General features: G+C 39.1%; 1 protein-coding gene across 1 annotated transcript; it reads left to right on the top strand.

The window, feature by feature from the left end:
• Window positions 1-288: 288 nt before the first annotated feature.
• OSTF1 (osteoclast stimulating factor 1) lies at window positions 289-19,581 on the top strand. Its single transcript, XM_054283481.1, has 10 exons — window positions 289-352; window positions 11,008-11,054; window positions 11,664-11,714; window positions 11,793-11,856; window positions 13,094-13,147; window positions 13,655-13,762; window positions 14,213-14,262; window positions 14,377-14,455; window positions 14,922-15,020; window positions 17,136-19,581. The coding sequence occupies exons 1-10, from the start codon at window positions 319-321 to the stop codon at window positions 17,192-17,194; spliced, it is 645 nt and encodes a 214-aa protein (XP_054139456.1). The 5' UTR covers window positions 289-318; the 3' UTR covers window positions 17,195-19,581.
• The last annotated feature ends 1,604 nt before the right edge of the window (window positions 19,582-21,185 follow it).

Raw genomic sequence — 21,185 nt, 5'->3', positions numbered from 1 at the left:
GCTCCTCCGGCCTGGGCGGCTCCTCCGGCCTGGGCGGCTCCTGCGGCCCGGGCCGAGCGCGGGCGGGGAAGCGGCGGGGCCCTGTCCAAGGCGCGCGCGCTGATTGGCCGCGTGCCGCCCGGGGCCGGCGGGGGTGGGCGGGGCCGACCGGGGCCCGCCCTTCGTCCCGGCTCCTGCCGCCGCCGCCGCCGCCGCCGCCGCCCTGCGCCCGGGGTCTGCCGGGCTTCGCACCGCCGCCTCTCACCGCGGGCCGCGCCCGGGCAGCCGATCGCCGTCGCGCCGCGCCGCTCCCCTCCCCCGTCCGTGCTTAGACCAGCCATGTCCAAGCCGCCACCTAAACCGGCCAAGCCAGGTGAGGGAAGGACAGAGCGGCCTGGCCCGTCCTCGCCGTGCGGGGCGCGGCGCGGCGCAGCCCGCTGCTGCCGACACGTGAATGGCTTGGTTTTCGGGTCTGCGCTCTCGAACAGCCCGGGCGAGGGTGGGAGCGGGCACGGCCGTCCTTCCGTTCCGGACCGCACCCTGCCGCCATGAAGGCCGGCGGCGCACGCCTGCTGTCGGCCGGACGGGCTGCCCCTCCCGCGGCTGCCAAGCGGCAGGGGCTGCCCTCGGCGCCGGGTCTGGGCCCGACCCCGCGCCCGGTCTGGCTCGGGAGAAGGCTGGGGAATGCCCCCAGTTCGGAGCCATCGCCCAGGACGGGCTCCCCGTGTCACGGGCTGGCGGAGCCCTCCTGCCCCGCCTCGCTCGTGGGCAGCGCGGGGCCGCGGTGGCCGGCGGTGGCACTTGGCGCCGTGGCGTGCCCGGTGGCCATCCGGGAGCTGCTTGCGTAGCCTGAAATGCACAGGAAGCCTTTTACCCTTTTAACAGTCAGCGCTGAAGTGCTCCGAGGTTTGTCTCGTGATTGCTCGGATGGGCAATATACTAACGCATAAAACCAGTTTTATAGTGTAGTCGCATGCAACATTCTTCATCTTTACAGTTGGAATCTACTGTTTTCCCTTTTAGGACTCTTAACAGCCAAACTCTAAATGTGCTCTTGGAAATTCAGGTGTCAATGTGCACATCACCCTTTCTAGTGCATTTAGTCCTCAATGTGTAAGGTGTTGCACCTGTGTTTTTATCAGAAAAATTTACTGCAAAGCCAATTTTCTAAAAATATTAATAGTAGCCTTAACTTCTTCTAAAAATAAATTGAAAAGCCAGTGGAAGTTGCACAATTTTAAATCTTAGAATAGAAGTGGCATTTTTCAAGTAAATATACATTTCTCTGTGACAAATGTAACCATTAGCTTTAGGGTTTGGGGTTTTTTTAGGAATTGATCTGGAAAATTTAGTGGCTATTTATCATGGTTTTGTATCATCTGTCACTGTAAGAGCTTAAATTCTTATTTAGAAATTAAAAACCCACTGTGACATCTCCCAAACCAGGACTGTCTGATCCCTAAGTACATCCAAACTTCAATTTTTTTTGCACTTGGAATACTGTTTGAAATGCCAATGTAAAAAAAAATGCTTAGCCTAATTGAGTATTTTAACTAGACAGCTTATAAAACAGATTTTTAATTTGAAGTCACGTAAGTGCAGAAACAAGTTTAGACCTTTTAAACCATCCTGCCCGCAGAAGCAAAATCTGCTAAAGCTCTCTGGCTGTAATTTCATCCTCATAAGAATTTCCTCTCCCTGTAGTTTGCTAAGCTGCTTTGAAAGCAACTTACGTGAAATGAAAAAGACAGTAATAAAAGCATTGCTGTTGTGGACCCTTACCAAAAACAATCAGTACTGAGGAAATCTGCAGGCTTCTGAAAGGATGTGGTGTTTCACAGCTGAATAGGTGTGAAAAATGGGATTTTCCGATGAAGTTGATAACTCAGTTTTCTGTTTTTCAAGAAGATAAGTCAAATTTAACATAAGTTTCTTAAGAGTTAGAGGCTGTAGCCCTGACTAACTTACAGGAGCTCTCAGACTGACTCAGACATGTTCTGTCAAAGCTAGGTTTCTCTCCCTAGTTTGGTGGGGTGCAGTTTGTGGTGTGCTTGATCTGATAAAATGTGGACTGTCATCAAAGGGACATGTTCCCTACCCCCACCATCCTTTCTGTTCCATTTAGTTACGTGACAAGCTGATGGTGCTCTCAACTTTTTTATGTCCATTTATTTGTATGTCTATGTAAGGTTATTTTTATGTCTGATGAGCTTGCTGAGCTGGTTTTCCAGCATGAGTGCTTGACACAGCAAAAGGAAATTCATAGGAGAAGGAACAAAGTAAGAAAGTAAGATTGTACTGCTAGTGACTTTCAGAGCCGATTAAGGGTAATAAGACTCATTTTTCCATATCCCTGACTTTTGAGGAGAGAAAATTTTGTGGCGTCTGTTATGTCAGATTTTCTCAAAGTCATTTTTCTGAAAGGGACTGCCTTCTCACATACTTAAATATCTCTGCAGTTGCATGTCTGACTTCTGTATGTTAACACAGAATACAGATAGTACACCTTTGGTACTGTAATTGAATTTCTTGGGGTTATAGATAGATGTTATTTAAAGACATAAATATGGGAACTTCATGTGGTGACATAGTTTCTACAGCAGTGGAAGGCTGTCTCTTTTGGTGGCATTTTTGACTGCATTTACTAGAGTGTTTTGGTGCCTTTGGCCAAGCTGTGTTGATTTTTCTTCACTGGTTATTAGGTATCAAGTCTGTAAGCTCTGTCAGGAAACAGCAAGCCTGCTTGCATTGCTTATGAATTATGAAAGTGCAGGACAAACAGGAGAGAAAACCAGACATTGGTTTCTGTCATTCATTCCATTGTGTGTGGGAAATAGGAGATGCAGATTGGACAGAGAAGGAGGGAAATACTTTGGTGGTGGGGAAGTGAAAATATGTCGTGAAATAAATTTCCTTTTTAAAACACTGAGTCTTCACTGCTCAACTCAAGGATTTTGGACCTGAGTTTAGTGCTTTAAAAATGTGGGGAAAAGAGGTGATATGAAGAGGGAAAACCAACTAGTTGTGACACTGTTGTTTTCTTCAGTACCTGAGAGCATTTTTTCTGACAGATTGCTTTTTGTAAATCCTGTTGTGTGCACAGCACTTAAGGATTTCAGTTACAGAGATGGTTTTGAAATCAACATATGTTAGACAATTGTGTTTCTGAGCGCTTGAGCTAGTTTTTGGGTCTGTAGTCAGCCCTTGGGTAAAGGGACAAGATTGTTTATAGAGACTCTAAATGTTTTTTAGCTTATAGTGTTTTCAGGCCTTTTTTTTTAAGAAGTACTGTACTTTTCCTGTGTAACTCTGTATTGTTACGGTTTTCTAGCTGTAGCTTTTGTTTAGACTCACTATCGAAAATAAAACGGAATGGAGTGGATGTTGAAAATAGCAGAAACATACTTTTTTTCTTTCAGCATTATGCAAGAGTAGGGCTTCCCCTCCATCTTTTAAGAAATCTGTTGATGTCTCAAACTACATTATTCTTTGCAGAGTTCATATCATATTGGATATTAATCCTGTTTACAAACAGGATTGTTAAGTCCTTTAGATTTGACAAGCTTTAATGGCTTCTGCTTAGTTGTCTGTTACTTAAACAGTGTTTTCTTGAAGAGTGCTAATTATCTGGTGATGCCTTTTTGATTAGAGCCTTATATAGTGTGCAGCAAAAGCTTTTGGGGAGACAGAAGGGGTGTACTGATATTTTTAAAAAGTCTTACTTTCATGTTCACAGTAAGGTTTGTTGATCCTGGCCTAGAGTTGAGACAACGTTTATATTCTATAGGGAAAGACCAGCCTTTGTACCAAGGAAATTAGAGTTTTCAATTACTCCAGATGACAGGGAGGCAGGAGGAAACATAAGGATTTAACATAAAGGGTTGCTACCTCACAATGCAGACTTGTTGACTTTTCTCCCGCTAGTAGCTGTCAGAGTTAAAAGCAGGATTCTTGACATAGATGCTTAGTTTGAGTCATAAACAAGTTCACCTCAGTTCTCAGATGAAGTAGGAGCTGTGACAGCATTCACAGGAGCAGAACACTTGCATTGAGTCACATGCCTAAGGCCTCGGCAGTTGGCTTAAATTTGACATAAGTGATGGTGGTTTGGGTTTCTTCTGTACTCAAAGAAAGGTTTCTGTTAGCTAAGAAGATGTGAGCATGTGGATGTGGGGGGTTATACTGCAGTCATCAGGTCTGAAGGGAGAAAAACGTCAGAGAAACAATTAAACAGTTCCCAGTCTGCTTTCAATATGAATTATAAACTTTCATTTCAGACCTCAAACCCTCTTATTACTGCAAGTTGCTGGGACCTCCAGCAAGCTTCCTGCAAGTAAAGGCATGCTGGTATTCATAAAAATGCAGTTGATGAAAAACAGAGGATTTCAGATCAGGCTATGACAGTGAGACTGTGTTCTGTTATATTTTCTGTGAGAATATTTTTACTTCTGATTTTCTCTAACGAAATGGCATTTGTTCCTTCCATTCCAGATACTGATTAGTGCAGTCCATGATTGTTTCTGGATACCTCAGTTTGTCATCTAGGCTGGCACCAGTCTATCCTTTGCATTTTTTAGTATGCCCTTCTACCCCTCCCCCAACGTGTATTCTCTGTGTTCACTTCCCCTTTCTGGTAAGCGTTACTTAGAAGTTGAAGATGGTTCTCTAAACACTGGAGGCTTCAACTTTTTCTGTCTCCACTGTGGCAATCCTTAAATGCTGTGTTGGACTCTGCTGTGTCAGTGAGCAAAATGCCAAAGTACAAATGGCACTCCTGTCAAAAGTCTTTCCAGTACTTCTGTGCCTGCTCGGAGACCTGTGTGCAAAGCACCTTGTTTTCCAGTTCCGAATGCTACAGGCTCGGGGCAGAGTCTAGAAAACTTGCCGAGGAAAAGGACCTGAGAGTGTTGGTCAACAGCTGGCTGAGTATGAGCCATCCCAGTAGCCAAGAAGGCCACTGGCATCCTGGCCTGCATGAAAAGTGCTGTGGACAGCAGACAGTACTTGTCCCCCTGTATTGGGTGGTGAGGCTGCACCTAAAGTCTTGTGTCCATTTCTGGGCCCCTCGCTACAGAAAAGACGTTGAGGTGCTGGAGAGACTCCAGAGAAGGGCAGCGGAGCTGATGGGGGGTCTGGAGAGTAGGTGGTGTGAACTGAGGGAGCTGGGGGTGTTTGTCCTGGAGGAAAGGAGTCTCGGGAGACCTTGTTTCTTTCTGTGTCAGTCTGAAGAGAGATTGTTGAAAGGTGTGTGCTTTTCTCTTGTCCCAAGTGACAAGATGAGAAAAAATGGCCTCAAGTTGTGCCATGCAAGTTTAGGTTCAACATTAAGGAAAATTTTGTCACTGAAATTGATTGTCAGATATTGGAACAGGCTTTGCATATTTTCACCTTTTGGGACATTTGCTACAGGTAGGAGTTCAGGTTAATTTGTTTTCAATCAAGTTGGTGCTTGAGTGACTGACTCTGAACTGTTTCTGTCTAGCTTTCTGGCAGCAAGGAGAAAGGTGGCCCATGAGAGCCTAGGATTAGCTTGAACCATTTAAGAGGTTGACAGACTTGTGGTTTTTTTAACTAACTGTAGACTACCATAGTCAATTCTGATTTTCTACAGCACAGAAATTATCCCTCCATGTACTGTAGGCACTGACAATGCTTTGTGACACTCAGTGAGTCAATTCATCTTGAGTTGGTTATTACGATTTTTATGGTAGTCTTGAGCTACTCAGTCTTAATATAGCTAATGAAAAGATGCTGCATCAGGATCAATATCTAAATAGTAGCACCTTATTCGAGTCAGTGAAATTTGATTATGGCAGTCTACAGCAGATGCTAACAAAAGACTCATATCAGTCCAGTGGGGCCAAGCCTTGGTAAACGTTTATTTATCATTATTTTGTTTAAAATATGCATGTTTTGAACCAAGGGCTGTGTTGGGGTGGTTTTATGTTTGAGGATGTGATGTTAATTGACAGCTAATGAAATTCATTATCTCCCCTTTGGTGCTGAAATTTCAGCCTAACACAAATGCCTAAATAAGTAATGCCATGCAGGTATAGGTCAGGTTTTGGGTTTTTTTTTCTTTTTTAGCTTTTCATTAGGTGGGTTGAAAGCAAATAAGAAAGTGGAGAATGTTTTGGTGGTAGAGGGGATTTTAATGCTAATGCTTGTGGCGGTTTGGAGAAGCTAGAGTAAAAGAACTGAAAGGAAGTGGGGAAAAAAAGTCACTGTGAGAGAAACAGTAACTCCTTGTTGCTGTGCTCCTTACTTAGCACTTCTTTGGAAGCAGTCTTCAGTTAATGATACTGCAATTGATTTTAAATAAACCTCAGAGTTGTAAGAAGAAAACAAAAATCTGTCAGTCTTTTTAGAAAATGGTGGTTTGGTTTTGTGAGGTCTTCTAATTACTTAGCATTATGAAGCAGTGCTGGTATCTCTCTTCAGTATCAGAAGCTGCGTTTTTAAGCTGTCATTGCTGTTTAGTTTCTCTGTTTCATTGCTTTTATGCGCTTAGCAGGGAAAGGATCCTTTTAGAATTATGAGTTGCATGTTTCCCTTCCTCAGAAAGGCTGGAGAAGTTTATAGGTAAGTTATTCAAAATAAATTAAAAGGTGTGGTGTTGGCCCAACCTGACATTAGTTTTATGTTGCTAGCTACAGAGAGTGGAGGTTTGTACGCGAAGAGTATTTGTATCTATTCAGTATGGATAATAAGTTACACTTTTTGCTTGTGAAGTAGTTGTTTTGCATATGTTTAATGCAAATTCCATAAGAAGGGAGAAGACAGTCTTATGACTAAAGTTTGGCATTTGTGAGACTAAAATATTACTAGTGACTGTCTCAAATTTGCAAAAGCAGGGTGTGCTTTGCTGATGATGTGGAAGATCAGGTGGAAAAAGTGTGAGCTCCAGAGGATGACCACAGCAAATCAGCCCGTGTTTATCAAGAAACTGGGGTTTGAGCCAGATAAGGGAAGAGGCTATAAGTGTTTCATCATGTTTTCCCTTACTCATCTGGCTCAGGTGTGAAAATTCCCTTCTGTGGAGAAGGTGTCAGACATTCACACTAAGGCTGAAGATATTCAACCCTGCTGGTGGGGTATAACCAGCTCAGCTACGCTGACTTGAAAGGCAGCTGTCATATCTTAGAAGGTGCCATAAACCATTCAGGCCCCTGACCAATTTCTGAGGCCTCCCACCAGAGAGAACTGCAGATGATCCACAGTGTTATATCATAGAGTGTTAATTTCTGCTCCCCTCTTGGAGATACCTGGTAATTCCCACCTGAACCTAAGCATATAATAATACATTTAACTTTGTGTTTCATGGGATTTTCCCTGTGGATCAAGGTTGTGGCTGTCACTTTGATGTGGACATCAAAATGGCTAGTCTTGTCCCCAGGTCCATGGGTGGTGATTTCTTTGTTATCTTATCCTTTCTTTCTGTATTTCTTCTCCTAACTTCTTCTGGAAATATATGGTAAACCAGATGAAAAAATTCCAATCAAGGCCTTAGTAAATGACCCGTATCTGATTAAGTTAAATCTGGCTAAGTTAAAGTTTCTGAAGTGCCTTAGTTTGTGTGGATTTTGCTTTAAAATTTGTGAAGTATCTAATTCTACCTGAATGTTCTGAAAATTTGCATGTAAAGGCTTGTTATTGAAGATTTTTGTTCTTTCTCCTGTACACTGCTCTAAATGATTCAAACAACCTTCCCCTAAACCCACTGAGCAGACCAGGGCATAACAGGACTGAAAAGAAGACCCCTTTGAATCTGTCCCTATGCTTAGAAAAAGATTTGTTGTGGGACATATCACTGCCCTGTGCTTCCATGTGCTTTGTTTTTAAAAGGGAAACTCCTCTCATTAATCATAATGAGAATAAAGTAATTAATGTGTGCCTGGTGCCTTGAAATTTTAAAAAAGTACATGTACTCTGTGTTCTGGTTACTTTGTCCTTTAAAAGTATTTGGTGGGGAGGTGCAGTCAGTCTACTTTGATAAGTTCAAATCTGTGCTAATTACTGGTTCACTGTCCTATGGGAATGTTGAAACATGGTTTGTACTAGAGAGATGGTAGTAAGTGGAAACAGAGGAAAACCTCAGGCACTTTCTATCTTTTTGTGTCCTCCAAAGCAAAAATTACTGCCAATGCAAGCTCTGTCTGCATGCCCAGCGATAGGTATTGCTAGATAAAAGTACTCCCTGTGATTAGGCACCCATGTGCCTAATAAAATACAATTTCTCTTGTTCGCAGAACTAGGATTCAAGTCTGATGTGCCCTTTGCATGCTAACATTTTGTTATTTTAATCCTCTAGACTGTAAGTTGCATTAGAATTTGGTAACAAAAAAATCAAAATTTACAAATGCTAAAGTCCACTTGTTCTAAGCTCTTTAATAAAGCAAAGTGAACAGGCTAAATATCTTTTTATCAATAAATTTTCAAAATATCAATGCCAGTAATGAGCAGTGTTTAACTTCAATATAAAGTACTGTGAAATTAATATTAACGAGATCTGTAGTTCTATAGATGCAGATCTGTACTTTGTATTTCATCACAGAAGAGTGTTTTAGCATGTGTTGGTCAGTCTGTGACACTACAGTTGGACATTTGGGGAAGTAACTCCCTGTTTCAGGTTTATGCAATTTAAGAAAACCCCACAAACAAATGAAAAATGAATTTTGTTTACACAATGTGTTAGCCATACTGTAATCAGCATTGGTGTTTCCTATTTTCTTTGCCTCCACAGGTGTGATAGCTTTAGAAAATCTGTTGGCACATATGCAGTATGTTAGTATAAAAGACACATGAAACACACAAATGCACGTTTCTCCTTTTCCCTGTCTTCTGCCATCTTCTCATTTCCCCTTTTAATATTTCTTACTCTTCCCTTTTGTTGTCCATTTCCTCCTCTTACTTACATTAAACACTGAAGATGGGTGCATGATGGTTGCAGTCTCCATAGTTGTTAGTGTGCAGTTCTGTCTTTTGTTTTTGTGTCTTCTGTATGAGAAAGCCAAGGAGGAGGGTCAGTACTCCTGTCTTCCATCCTGTTGTGTCATTTCTTGTTCTTTGTTATTTTCTTTTTTGGTTTTTGGGTTTTATTGTCGTCGTTGCTAGCTTCTCCACAGCTGCAGTTCACGTTTCATGCTAAAGCTCTTTGGTCCAGGATGCTTTACTGTGTGTTGTCCTTGTTCATCATCTCTGTATAGGTAGTAAACATCACTCAGGTTTCATTCTTTTTAGCAGTTGCCACGGTTGGAAGTATTTTGTTTGTGGGACAAAGGTTTGAGAAGTGTTGGACCTTTTATGTCTAGGAAATGGCTGCTATCTGAAAGAGAGAGCCAACCAATAAAGCGAAACCTAATTCCTGTTACTAAAAATTAGAACTGGGATGAGCAATTACATATTGGGAAAAGAAATATGTACAGTATCTACATGCACCTGGCAAAGTGTTTACACATATTCATCTTATTTTTGTAGTTTTACGTACACTCAGTCACAAAAAAGCCTGAGAATAGAGAACTAAGAAACGTCTTGCTTAGTTGTTATGCCTTGGCAAGTGTACCTTGGCATTACTGTTGCTAGGAAATATCCAGAAGCATTTGAAAATATAGTTTAAGAGCCACCCCAAGGGATGCTGCAAAATTGCAGTTGGGTACCATCCTCCTTTCTCAAGGTTAGCATATTCACCTCCAGAATCTCATTAAAGCCCTTAAGTTAACATTCTAAAATGATTGCTTTTGTGGGTAGGATTTTAGATACAAAAGGGATAATAAAGACTACATCTAGTAGAAAAAAAAAGGACAAAATTCTAGAGATGATGGTTCTTAATTAGAAATGTAAAGGCTTGTTCTTGAGACCTACTCTGTCTTTACTTGCTTATCTCCATTTAATAAACAACACAAAACATTGCATGTGTACACTTTATTTTACTGTATGGTCTTTGGCAGTAAGTTCATCAGTTTCTCTGAGTAGACAAAATAGTCTGGACCTAATGTGACCTAAGTAACACATTCTCCTGATGGATCAAACTCTGCAATTTTATACAAGTTAATCTATATAAACACATATAGTGTAAGAACCTGTGTGTAACCTACACTTGCAAGCTTAGAACATTTAAAAGTAAATAAAGGTACATACTTAGGACTTCAGATACCTAAAAGTAAACAATACAGAGCAGTCTGTGTAATATAGTCCTCTAGTAAGTCCAGTGGACTCCAGCAGCTCGGCTAATTAAATTATGTAACATACATGTTTCTTCTATATTTGTACTTTCTGTTCATGCTCTTGAAAAGTACCTTTTGAATTTTTAAAAAAGTTTGTAGGGAACCTTCTTTTTAATTTAAAACTCTCTGCATTCAGATTATTTTTTCTTGGCTTGAATGCTGGTGTCCATCCCTTTGAAAGTGCCCTATTAAAGCATCTGTTAGCCACTTACTGGAATTGCAAACCCTATGCCTTGTGTTAAGCATCTGAATAGAACAGGACATCAGTTGTACATTAAATAGGGCTTTGTGACCATTTGTTATTTTTCTTTATGAGTTCTGTGTTACTGCATTATTTTCCTAATAATGACTGCAAGTAAGTGTAAGAACATGTTGATGTCATTGATCATTGGTTTGTTTTTATCTTCTTTCCTTAATTCTTTGTCATTTGACAGATTTAATGTTAGAAATAAAAGTACATACAGCATGTATGAGTGTGTGAGTGTGTATATGAGTGAAATTACTCTTTTCCTCAGAAATCAATGACAGCACTTCTATTACCCAGTGAGCTATAAAGACTGTATTAAGTGTGCAGAAGAGGCTATTTAGATGTAACTGATCAGGTGGCCAGTTTCCTTCATAACCCATGTTGCTGGGTTTTTTAACTCACGATGCAGATACTCAGCAACCTGATTTTCTTTGATAGCACAAATTCATTCAGGAACCGGTGTTAAGCTTAAAGGAATGTATTTGGATTTAAAGGCATGGTACTGGTACTGACTTTTTAATTGGGTTGTGTTTTTTGTTTTGTTTTGTTTTTTTTTAGGGCAGGTTAAAGTATTCAGGGCCCTGTATACGTTTGAGCCCAGAACGGTAAGTACATCTTTACTTCAGCAGTTTGAGAATCTTGCTTTTAACCTTGTCCATAATATTTCTTCAATTCTGCTATTATTGGCATATTAGACTTACTGTACTTAAATTTTAATAAACTGTTGATGGATACTCATTCTTAATGTGAATAAAACTGTCTGATTAATCATAAGTCTCTTTTAAGAACAGCTCTGTTTAAAAGCAGCATGCTTTCTTCTGTAGTATGTTATCTACAATCAAGGATCAGAAATCTTGAATAATTTGTTTTTTCTTCCAAAGACAGCAATGATGGTTGACACCTAAGAGATCTGGAGAACTGGGAAAGAGTCCCAAATGAAGTTGACAAACCTAAGAGATATTTCACTGCTTCCTATGCACAGTGCTTTGTTGGAAAGGCCACAGTCTTCCTGTGTTGTTAGGAAAGTTAGTGATCCAGAAAGTTAGCTGTAAGTAAGTCAAACTATGGACTGTCAGGCTGTTGTCTCGGTGATAGAGAATTTGAGTTATCATTCTTTTGAATGAAGAGGTGAATGTATTCTGACTTATCCAGGCATTTGTTTTTCCTACATACACACATTCAGATATATTTGTTTCCTTTTTTTTTTATTAAAGCCAGATGAACTGTACTTTGAAGAAGGAGATATCATTTACATCTCAGACATGGTGAGTCTAAGACATCCCACACAGACTGAATATTTCTGAGATGCAATATATCTAAAATATTTTCCCTTTTTTCTGCAGAGTGATACAAATTGGTGGAAAGGAACTTGTAAGGGGAGAACTGGACTAATTCCAAGCAACTATGGTAAAGTCTAGAATATTTTTATTTGGTAAGATCATTCACAATTAAAGGAAATCACTAAATAAAAAGACATCATCTCAAAAATAGACCACAGTATTGGTGCTTAACAGTACTCCACCATGTATTTCAGAATATATCCATCTGCAGTAGCAGTTAGCAGTGGTAACCACTGTAGGTACCACTACATCAGCAGTGCACAAGCTGTCTTGTGTTTTTATCACCTAGGGACAGTTTGAGTTTGCTGAGTGTTCATGTTTCTGGTTATGCTCTTCAAAGATACTGAGATACTCTCAAGTTTTGAGGGGAAGAACACTTGGATCTAAAGGATGGAGTTTTGCTTGCCTGTTGTGGTTTTTTTAGTGAATATATTCTGCCACAGAAAATGTTGGTTTCTTGGGTTTTGCACCACGTTAAATATCCCGTGTGTGTTTGGACTGAATAGAAACAGCTTTTTCAGATTCAACGAAAATCACTTTTAAAAGCCATCAGTACAGACAACACAATTCCTCCAAGTCCTGCCAGGAATTGTAGACAGAGTAGCAGTGTCTCATGACAGATTGCATCACAGCTGCCAATATGACTTAGGTTGATTCATGTTATCCCTTGTTCAGTAGGAGACATTATGGTAGCAATGCTCTGTTTCCCTGCCCTGTAGTTAGTAGAAATATATTAATAGAAATCTGTGGTGTATTCATTGAGGCTACATGAATTTTCACTTTAGTTTGTGACTTCCAAACTGACTCTACTCTTGCTGTCTGCCAGAGATCGGAGATCATGCACTGTTAATATGCAAGAAGGCTAATTTATACATGCTGCATATCTACATTCAAATTTCTTTTGAATAGTGAAGTGAATATTGAAAATAAACCCAAAAATCTCTTAATTCATGTTCCCATTGAGATTATTTGTAAGGCTTCAATTTTAGACCAGGGTTGGGGTGGTGTCTCTGTCCGCACATTTGCAAAATTTCCATGTATAAGCAGAACAGAAACTTTTGCAGACTTTAAGAACAAAGACTACTAGGAACACGTCTTCTTAGACCACTTGTGCAATGTGATGCTGTTTGAAGCTTTCACAAGGTTTTCTCTGAATTAGTTTCCCATACACTGGAAATTAAAGTGCGTCTCACTAGTCTGTCACTCACAAATCTGTTTTCATTTTAGAATCAAGTACGCTTTGTTTCCACATCGGTTTCAAGTACATGTTTCAGAAGTAGTTAGAATTTACTCTTTCGTTTCAGTGGCAGAGCAAGCAGAGTCTATTGATAATCCACTGCATGAAGCTGCCAAACGAGGTATGTTTGGTGTTTTAGTTGTGTGATGCCAAAGGATGATTTGCTTGTTTTCTACTGTAATAATAATGACAGTAATAGTAATAATAATATATTTAGAATTAAGATGTTCTACTTGTTTTGGTTGCTTTGTTTCTTGAGCAAGTTGTCTGGTTAAGTTTTACGGCTTTGAAAAGGTGAGATACTGCCTGGTGGAATTGCCACTCTGTCTATACACAGAGGAATGGTGGTACCATCCATTGAACTACATATATAGGTATATATATAGGATATAAAGGTATTCTGGGAATAGGAGAAAAGATATTTGGTACTGGTTAGTATGACTTTGTCATGATTTGCTATGACTAGGTATGAGTGGTTGTTCAGTGAATTAAAAATTTCTGCTAATCACTTCCTCTCTTCATAAGTTCATGGGAAGACTGACACCATTTAGACAGTACTATTTACCTGTAATGCTTCTTTTAACTTTCCAAAGAAAAAACAATAATCAAAACTGGTTTTGTCTTTCAGGCAACCTGAGCTGGTTGAGAGAGTGTTTGGATAATCGAGTTGGTGTCAATGGTTTAGACAAAGCTGGAAACACAGCTCTGTATTGGGCATGCCATGGAGGCCATAAAGGTATCAGAGCATTAATTTGAAATTATTATTGTCGGGTTTTCTTGTTATGCTTGTTAGGCTGATTGATAAAATTGTAGTGCTAAATAATAAAGCCAGGGTTTTTTCCATGTAATTCTATTTTTTATTTCTTTAATAAAAATCAGTCTAGGAGGTAGGTTCAGCTCCATCAAGTGCTGTGTGTTTTGTTGTTGCTCTTGAAGCAGGCAAGCTCATTAGTGTAACTTAGAGGAAAAGTGGAAGGAGGACAGATCAAAAAGAAATGCAGTATTATTTGGGGTACTTCATGCAGAAGCATTTTTTGTGACTAATTGTTGTTTGCTCAATGCAGTCTGATTTACAGATTGTCATTAGCTGATTTGATTGGTCTTTTGTTGAATCTTAACTACAATGAATGCAAAAATAGCATAATTCCTTTCCACTAAATTCTTCTCTTGCCATCTCTCCCTGCAGATGTAGTAGATGTGCTGCTTGCCCAGGCAAACCTAGAGTTAAACCAACAGGTAGGTTGAACCCATACACCCTTAGCGTAGAGGCGTGAATTACTCACCTTTGGTAGAAGCTGAAAGGGTTTTTGCTGCATTTTAATCCTGTTGCTTTTCCCTCTAACTCCACAGAACAAATTGGGAGACACAGCTTTGCATGCTGCTGCATGGAAAGGTTATGCAGATATTGTAGAGATGCTGCTGGAAAAGGGTAAAGATCTTCACCAAGGTTTTGACAATCTGAATAGAGACTAGATTCCTGAATGTTGTTTAATTTGTATTTCTTAAGTGTTTCTGTATAACTCAGCTACAGTCTTTAGCCAGCTCACCTGCCTGACTTGCAGGAAAAGTCTTGCAGAAAATTCTGGCAGCTGTTTGGAAGGTAGACATCTCACCTCAAGATAATTTCATCCTGCTTTACAGACAAAATTAGGCACTTTAACCCCAGAACAGCAATGACATCTGCTTCTTAAAAAGGAAGAGCAGCCAGCAAGTTTCCTAAACAACTATAGCTTATGCAAGAGCATCCATAGCTTTTGGTCTGCTTCAGAGCAGTCAGTAGCTCAGATTCCCTTGTCTATTACTGTTCTACCCACATTAGTGAAAGTCATATCATAATGGCATTGGTTGAGAAATAACTGGGATTGTGATTTCTGATTAAACTTTTCCTCATGAAGGGGCAAGAACAGATCTGAAAAACAACGAGAAGAAACTGGCTTTAGATATGGCAACAAACGCAGCTTGTGCTTCCTTGCTTAAGAAGAAACAGAGTGCAGGTATTTCTGATAATTTTACTTTTGAAGAAATAATACTTTAGTCAAATACCAATATACTGATAGCCATAAAAACCATTTGGGAGGTCCATGGGCTAGGACTTGTGTCTGGAAGGGCTTGCTTGAGAGAGTTAGTTTAGAGCTATGGTAGGAAGATGGTTTATCATATGTCATGCTGCTGACTCCACACAAAATGGCACCTTGTATCAGCAAGAGGCATAAGAGTTCAGAAGAGTTCAGAAGGTGTGAAAATACTAAGGGAAGAGATGAAAATAGAAGACTGGCCCTTCAGACAAAATTAAAGCAAGGATAGAAACTATTTTAAAAGTAGCATACCAAATGGGACAGGGTACAAGAATAAAACAATGTCCTGTCTTTCTCCACGTGCTTGTGTGTTCTTCCAAACTTAAGCCAAAGAAGCACCAACATATGATCCTCCTTTTCTTACTGCTAATTTTTTTCTTACTGTTTTTTTTCTATGTGTCTCTGAGTGACTGTCTAACCGAGAAATACAGAATGCTTTCAGGTGTTAATTAAAATAGTCTCACTGCCTACCACTTGTCTTCATCTCTCCAAGTAGCATAGTGTCCCTGTCCAAAAGAGTTAAAGAGGCTATTTTAAAAAGCTAAAGACTGAATTGTTCAGTATTCTGTAAGTACTATTGCCTGTAGCTTTCAAGAGGCTGAAGTAAGGGTGGAAACTCTTAAGTGGAATAAGAAATTACTTGAAAACACAGGCAGGGTTACAGTCAGGTTTGGTGGGATATGCAATACAGCAGTTGCATCCTCACAGGACTAGTGAGATCAGAGGGAATGCTAACCTGTAGGGGCCTAGAGGTTATGGTAATTAAATGGAGGAATAGCTGACTGCAACTTGAGAAGGCCAGGAAGAGCAATTGCAGCAAAAATACTGTTCTGCTCTTTAGCAGAGATGAAATCAGGATTTCCCAGAAACGTGGCAAATTTTTTCTCCCAATCTTGGTTCTTAAGAAAGGAGTATTAAAAAAGAGCAATATGTATATATAATATATATTATTATATATATATATTATGTAGTATTTTCCTAAAGTTACTTGATCCCTATTAGAAAAACTTTGTTCATCTTTGGTTGTTGATTGTAGGCACCTGGCACAGGTGTTTTCTCTCTTCTGATGTCCCAATAATTGTACCAATGTTTTATTTCCTGATGCTAAGTAACTAATCTTCATAACTAATCTACTTCTTCACTCCCTTTAAATTAATTTTGTTTCAATGACTAACTGATTTTTTGGCCTTAGTCACCTTGTCTCTGTCTTAGTCATCAGTCTCTGGTAATTTTTCACTCCCTGTCTTTTTTCACTTGCCTTAATATAACAGCTGATGTTCTCAGTCTAATTGCAGTTTCAGTATTAGCATCTTTGTTCATTTTTCTGTCTTAACTTGAGCCTTTATAATACTCTGACACCACCAATTCCTATACTTTCCTCACATTTTGTATTTTCTTGGTTATTTTCACTAATTTAATTTTTCTGTCTCTTGATTCTGCATTTAAATATTTCCAATGTCTGGATGTGAAATATTGTTCTTTTTCAGAGATTCAGTTCTATATCAGCAGTCATCTCTCCCTTGTTCCTGTTTACATATGGCTTCTATCACAGTCCATCTCTAAAACTGTTTTATTGCAGGAAGCTTACTTTGTCTCCAATGTTCAGATTTGTTTTACTTGTACAGACAGATATGCAAATGTCAATTGCTGAAGTACATTCTAAAAAATTAAAATTATTAAAATCATGTCATCGAAATATTAAAAGGTTGTGTTAATTGTGCCGCTAAACAGGGGAGCAGAAGAAATGTAGTTTGTACTTGCTTGAAATATGGCCCCTTGAGCACAAGGCTCTGCAATTTCTTTTCTTCCTGTTTTCCGTTTGCTGCTTCTCCTCCTAAAAATGAGAAACGTTTTTTTCACTTAGCTTTCTTTTCCCAAAATGGTTAAGCAGGTTCATTTTAAACTTATTCATTATTCTTGTTCCTGAAAGGTAGGATAACATGGTTGTCACTTCTGTGAATTATATCAGTCTTGTTGCCTCTGTGCCTGGTATTTTCAGTATTTTAAATTTTTTTATATTTTGTTTCTTTCCAGGTACAGTCCGAACATTGAGTAATGCAGAGGAATACCTTGATGATGAAGACTCCGATTAGCTTTTTGATTCCATATGGAAAACTATAACTTGCATTGCCTATGTCATTTTCAAAACATATCTTTACAACTGTAAAAATATCTCACTTAGAGTATCGCAGTATAGCATATTAATGAGAGGGTGAAATCATGCTTGCAAAGGAATAATCTTCATGTAGCCAGATAATGTCACATTTTAAGTCGGAGTTCCTTTTTGGAATTATCATAGAGAAAGTGTGGCACACCTTTAGCACTGAATATGGCAGAGGACCATTTTCTAAACTCACAGGTTTCATCTCAGGCCGTCCCAGCAAGTGCCTTGTATTTCTGGAATACTGAAAGGTCCATGTGGGACAGGAGGACACCACTGCTAACATTTCCCCAAATCCCTCTGGGTATAAGTTCCTTCATGCAGCCGATGCTGACAGTCAGTACTGGCTGGCAGGCATAAATGGAGATGCTGCCGTAGAGAGGGGCAATTGTTTGCCCGCATGGGAGACAGCATTGCAAGGTTTGAATTTAATTTTGGTAAAATTTTTTCCCTTCCTTCATCCCTCTTAAATAAGATGCAAAATAACCTGAGACAATCTGCCTCAGGAGTGCTTTGTCTTCTCTATTGCTGTGGGCCCAGTCCCTGAAATGTAACGCAGGTGAAAGGCTTGCTTAAGTCAGGTTTGCTTTAGAAATTCACTTGGACTTTGTGGCTTGATTATTTTGCTTTTTGAACTGTTATTATGCTGAAACCATTTATAGTGAAAGGAACACAGAATATTTTTCTATTTATCCTGCCTAAAATTTTTTAATACAGATCTTTGCTTTTTTTTTTTTTTGCAAGTGCTCTTATGTCTTGTCCTAAATTACCTCAAAGTTTAAGTGTGTTTGAAGTAATGAGGGAAGATGTGCATCAAATATGCCACAGGTATCTTTAGAAGAGACACCTGAAGCTGAATAAACATTTTTAAAATGTATTGCTGCTTCCTGTGAATTAAAGAAAAATGGAAAATAAATTCAGCTACTTTGAAGATTCCCTGACGAGTTAAAAAATAACTTCCTTCAGATTGCTCAAGTAGCTGTAGCCGAATATTGCACATTACCGAGAGATACTTTCTTATTGTCATGGTAAGTAAATGTTACAAGTATTTGAGATACAATCTCATTTTCAATTTTTTATTGCTAACTTCTCTAATAGAGACTTCTGACAAGTTCATTCTGACACAGCAGTCTGTGATACTAAAACAAAACCAAAAAATGGAAAAAAATAGGGACAAAAAGAAAAAGCTCTTGTGAAAGACTGGGGATAAATAAAAAGCTCTTGTGGAAGTCTGGGGATAAATGAAAATCACACTAAGTATTTAAGACATTTTAAAAAGTCTAGAGCACTCCTAATTTCCAATTTTTAAAAATACATTGAGCCAGATTTTTATTTTTATCGTCCTGCAAAGAACTAGATGCCAGTAAAGCTTGTTAAGCTCTTATCAAAGAAGGCAGTGTTTGATTGACCAGAAGTGTTTAAGATGGGTCATTGCACAAGCAATCATTTGCAGATGTAATTCTAGACTGTTTAAATGTTAAAACTATAGAACAAATGTTTTATCCCTATGCAATACTGTGGTTAAATTAACACTGATGTTTTATTTTGTGTGAACTTGAAGATCCTAGAGGGAAAGAAATAAAAACCAAAGCCACCAATTTTTCTCTCTAGCTTTCATTAGAACAGTTGTTGAACATAACTCATTATATTTAAGACTGTTCTGCTTCTCATTTAATCAGCCAGCTCTTTTACTAGCTCAGCCTTTTATCATAGTTAAACCGCATGTTATGCTGCATACTGTTGATTAAAATTATGCAATTTCAAAATGCAAGCTTTAAAGTCCTGTAATGAGAGGCAAGAAGCTTCAGGTATCTGTTGCATGAGTCTTTTTCCTGCAAAAACAAAAAGCTCACAAACTTAAAATTTTTCAGTGTCACAGGACATGGAGGGAATGGCTCAAGCCACTGTTTTTTCTGTGGAGCTTTGGAGGCAGTGTCTGTATTCATAAATAACTCTTACTGTAATGTCTTCTGCTGCCATGGGTTCAGCAGCCTACAAGGAAGAGGTTATGCTCATGTCTGTGCAATTAACAGCTGCCAGAAGGCCCTGTGTTCTGCAGACAGATCTAAGTGCTGCATAGGAGTTGTGACAGAAGCACAAGTTGAGCCCAAGGATTGCATCCAGAGTCTTGCTGGAGTCCTGAAGGAAGCACATTTACATCGCAGGCACGCAGGGAGTGCTGTCATTTCTTTCCAGGACAAAAATTACTGCTTTTTGTTTTTTCCCACAACTTTGTTTTTCTTTATGAAACTGTCTGTTCATCTTGTGAAATACAAATCACTGTGAAAGCTTTCAGGCAATAAATTACTTTTTGTCTAACTCCAGGAGTAAAGTTTTGATTTAAAAAAAAAAAACACAAAACAAATACAACAGAATAATTTTTAAAAAAATCAAAAAACCCCAAAACAAATGTCACACTAAATGTTTTAACTGAGTGGCCCCTTTTCTAACAAAGTCTCCAGCTTTGAACACTGACTTCTTATTTCTGAAGACACTAATGTGTTTCTTGTGTTTGATTTTATATCAAGGACCAAAGATTGCTGAAAGTAAGTTAGCCTGACCTTGTGGTCATTTTATATACATGCTACTAAGTCAGATGTTTGCGCGAGCAGCACACATCAAAATTAAAAATTTGTTTGCAGTCATTGCCACTTTCTAAGGAAACTGTTGAAACACCATGGAACAGAGTAAAAAATAGTGGGCCATCAGTCATCTGCTTTATGAGACAGATAAAAGCTGAAGTTACTTGAAGTGTTTCAGGACAGTATTAGTCAACTGTATGTATTTTGATCTTGTCAGGAGACAAAATCAAGCAGAAAATAAAAAAAAAAAACAAAACAAATGTCTTACAGCTAGATGAAATTACAGCTGGAGTAAGCTGATACATCTTATTAGTTATGCAAACTTACTTGCTCTCCCTACTTTTCTTCAATGTTTGTACCACTACACTTATTTGAATTTAAGACTTTCCAAAGGCAGGTACATTCAGGTGTGTAACAATCAGAAAAAGAGGGGATTTAGGAACAGCAAAAGGAAAGTTCTCAGGTTCATGGTATCTTATAACTGAACATTGAAGGATTATTCTGTCTTTCATACTTCTGATTGAATTAATGTGTGTGCCTTTCTATTGAAAATCAGCTGTGCTCCCATCAGAAATTTTGTACTGCTAGGGAATAGAAATTTCTGGATTGATTTGAGGCTCTTTGAAAAGAAATTAATAAATTTTCTGTTGGCTTCATCAGAGGAATCAGATACTTGATCCCTGTTTTATGGAAGGAAAAAGTGGGACATTTCTTGCATTGTCTTTAGTATAGTTACTGGATTCTTGATAATTTTCAAGTTAGTATACTGTTTTTCTAAGACAACCCCATCTTACTGAGTTCCACTCTTACACATCCCATCACCTGAAATGTAATTTGCCTAAAACAGAACAAGCAGAAATGGTTTTGAAGAACTTGGAACAGAAATCTTCATAAGAAATACATTTGATACAAAATCAATATCCTAATTTGCTAAAATAAAAACGTAAGAGCTGGCTCGGTTTTGGTTGGTTGGGCTTTTTTTGAAGCTACACATTAAACCAATAGAGGCTAAAAATAAGGCCATACTACAAAAGGAATTCAGAAAAAAGTGATTTTTACATCACTAGTTCTGGAACAGAATGTGGACTGGTGGTAGTGTCTGCGTGTGGCAGAAAGAAACACCAAGGGTCCATTTACCTGCTGCCTGTTGTTTCCCAGCTGAAAGTTGATGCTGAAGATGATGTGTCCCACCTGCAGCCTTTTCTAGAAAGCCACATCATTATTTAATCCTCCTGCCAAGGTCAGTGGTCCTCCTTTGAGCTCTGTAGAGCAGTCCACAGAGCACCAGAGGGTTCTCCTGGAAGACATTCCTCAGTGGCTTTGTGACATTGCTAACCTGAG

This window comes from Melozone crissalis, unplaced genomic scaffold (genome assembly GCF_028551555.1).
Source record: "Melozone crissalis strain CALT ecotype California unplaced genomic scaffold, PUWL_Pcris_2 ptg000036l_1, whole genome shotgun sequence".
NCBI classification, from domain to species: Eukaryota; Metazoa; Chordata; class Aves; order Passeriformes; family Passerellidae; genus Melozone; species Melozone crissalis.
Note: the sequence above shows the minus strand (reverse complement) of the source record. Positions and strands in the feature narration are given on the sequence as shown.